This window comes from Elgaria multicarinata, chromosome 5 (assembly GCF_023053635.1).
Source record: "Elgaria multicarinata webbii isolate HBS135686 ecotype San Diego chromosome 5, rElgMul1.1.pri, whole genome shotgun sequence".
Taxonomy (NCBI): domain Eukaryota; kingdom Metazoa; phylum Chordata; class Lepidosauria; order Squamata; family Anguidae; genus Elgaria; species Elgaria multicarinata.
In genome coordinates, this window is record NC_086175.1 from 22739333 (window position 1) to 22741426 (window position 2094).

The 2094-nt window shown below is 41.7% G+C and overlaps 1 protein-coding gene across 1 annotated transcript; it reads left to right on the plus strand.

Moving 5' to 3' along the window:
• The first annotated feature begins 849 nt into the window (after window positions 1-849).
• On the plus strand, window positions 850-1890 carry LOC134399379 (2-oxoglutarate receptor 1-like). Its single transcript, XM_063127400.1, has one exon. It carries the CDS (start codon window positions 850-852, stop codon window positions 1888-1890), a length of 1041 nt encoding a protein of 346 aa, XP_062983470.1.
• Window positions 1891-2094: the final 204 nt, after the last annotated feature.

Below are 2094 nucleotides of genomic sequence, written 5' to 3' on the forward strand. Positions count from 1 at the left end.
GCGCTTTAAAGTGCTTTAAAGCAGTAGTGTAGATCCCCCCCTGGTCTGTGGAAGCGTCAAGATACTTACTAAAGCTCTATTCTTATTCTTTTTTGAAAGGTTGGTTTCAATCATGCCTTTGGATCAATCTTTTCCCAACGTGGTACCCTGCTGGCTGGGAATGATGGACATTGTAGTCCAACACTCTGGAGGGCACCAGGTTGGGGAAGGCTGCAGAAACCATTGTGGGTATACAAATAAAGGCAAGTCTAGGACTTACTTCATCCTTTTATGCTAAAACTGTTTTAAAATTAACAGATCCCAAGTTTTTTTTTTAAAAAAATTATTGAATGAATTACAGGGGGAATCCACTTTCTCAGAGATTAGATATAATTATGCATATACTTTAGAAAGTTGCATTACTGGATGTTTGGTTGCAATAAGAATTCTGCAATGAAGAGAAAGGGAAGAATAATCTGGGAAAGGAAATGTTCAGAACAAGGGTTGTAGCAGAGGAAAATTAATGTTGACCCTTAAACAGGCCTAACTCTTGGATGTATGAAGTCCTTAGAAAACAAAACAATGAAAGTATTTTAGTTTACTGAATTCTGAAAAAAACAGTTTTTTCACACAGTGATTACAGTACATTTAACTGATTCTGCATCTGTCTTCAAGAGGAGAGGGATAGCAAAACAGCTGAGCAAATTGGATAGGCTCCAGATTTAGTTATACGTAGCATAGACCCAGCCCCATTGATTTTGGTTGGTCTACTCTAAGTGTGTCTAAGTCTGGATCCAACCCACTGTTTTTGAAACCCATCTAAGCCAAACTAACCCCATTTTTCTTTTTTGAAGACTTGCAACGTTAGTGATGGATACTACTGCATCCGAAGATATAGCAAATTTGACCAGCGTGATGCCAAGTTATGATACAGGTGCCTTTGGGAACTGCACGGATGATGTCCACGAACTCAGAAAAACCTACCTGCCACCCATATACAGCATGATCTTTTTCGTGGGCTTCCTAGGCAACATTATGGCCATTTGTGTGTACACTTTCAGGATGAGGCCCTGGAAGAGCAGCACCATCATTATGTTCAATTTGGCCTGCACAGACTTACTGTACTTAATCAGCCTCCCCTTCCTGATACACTACTATGCCAATGGTGAGCACTGGGTCTTTGGAGACTTCCTGTGCAAATTCATCCGCTTCAGTTTCCACTTCAACTTGTACAGTAGCATCCTCTTTCTGACCTGCTTCAGTATCTTCAGGTACTTTGCAATTGTCCACCCAATAAGGTCTGTCTCTGTACGGAAAAAGTCCTGGGCTGTTGTGGCCTGTGCTGCATCTTGGCTAATTTCACTGGTGGCTGTGAGTCCTATCAACTTCCTAATTACCTCAAAAATGCAGGAGAACAGGTCTATTTGTCTTGACCTTACTAGTTCTGAAAACGTGGATGTTATTAGGTGGTATACTTGGTTTTTAAGTGCCTTGGCCTTCTACTTGCCGTTATTTACCGTGACACTTTGCTACACTGTGATCATCTATACCCTGGCTACAGGACCCCACACTCAAAACCCTTATAAACAGAAGGCACGTAAACTTGCTTTCCTCCTCCTGGTAGTCTTTTATATGTGCTTCCTCCCTTTCCATGTTTTTCGGATGGCTCGGATTGAATTACGGCTTTACCCAGTCAGCTGTGAAGTTGAAAACCAACTCCACACCGCCTATGTCATCTCCAGACCACTGGCCGCAGTGAACACATGTGGCAACTTGTTACTTTATGCCATAATCAGTGATAATTTCCAGCAGGCTATTCAATCTCTGCTGAGATGCAAGTTGAGCAACTTAATGCAGCAGACAAGGAGTAGCAGTGACTTCAGCATCTGGAATAGTAAAGTTGTGAATTGAGGCTTTGTTTTTCAGGACTTCTAGTACTAGTTTGTCTCCTGATAAAATAATTACTTTTGCATAAAGAGGCCAGAAAACTGAAGAGTCTTAGAACCTACAGAAAAAGGCTGCATTGTGGGAAACAAACCCTTTCATTTGGAAGGCCCTGGAAATCGCAGAACTCTTAATTCAGGTGTAGTGCTTGGTTTGGCTCAAAGGTAGCCC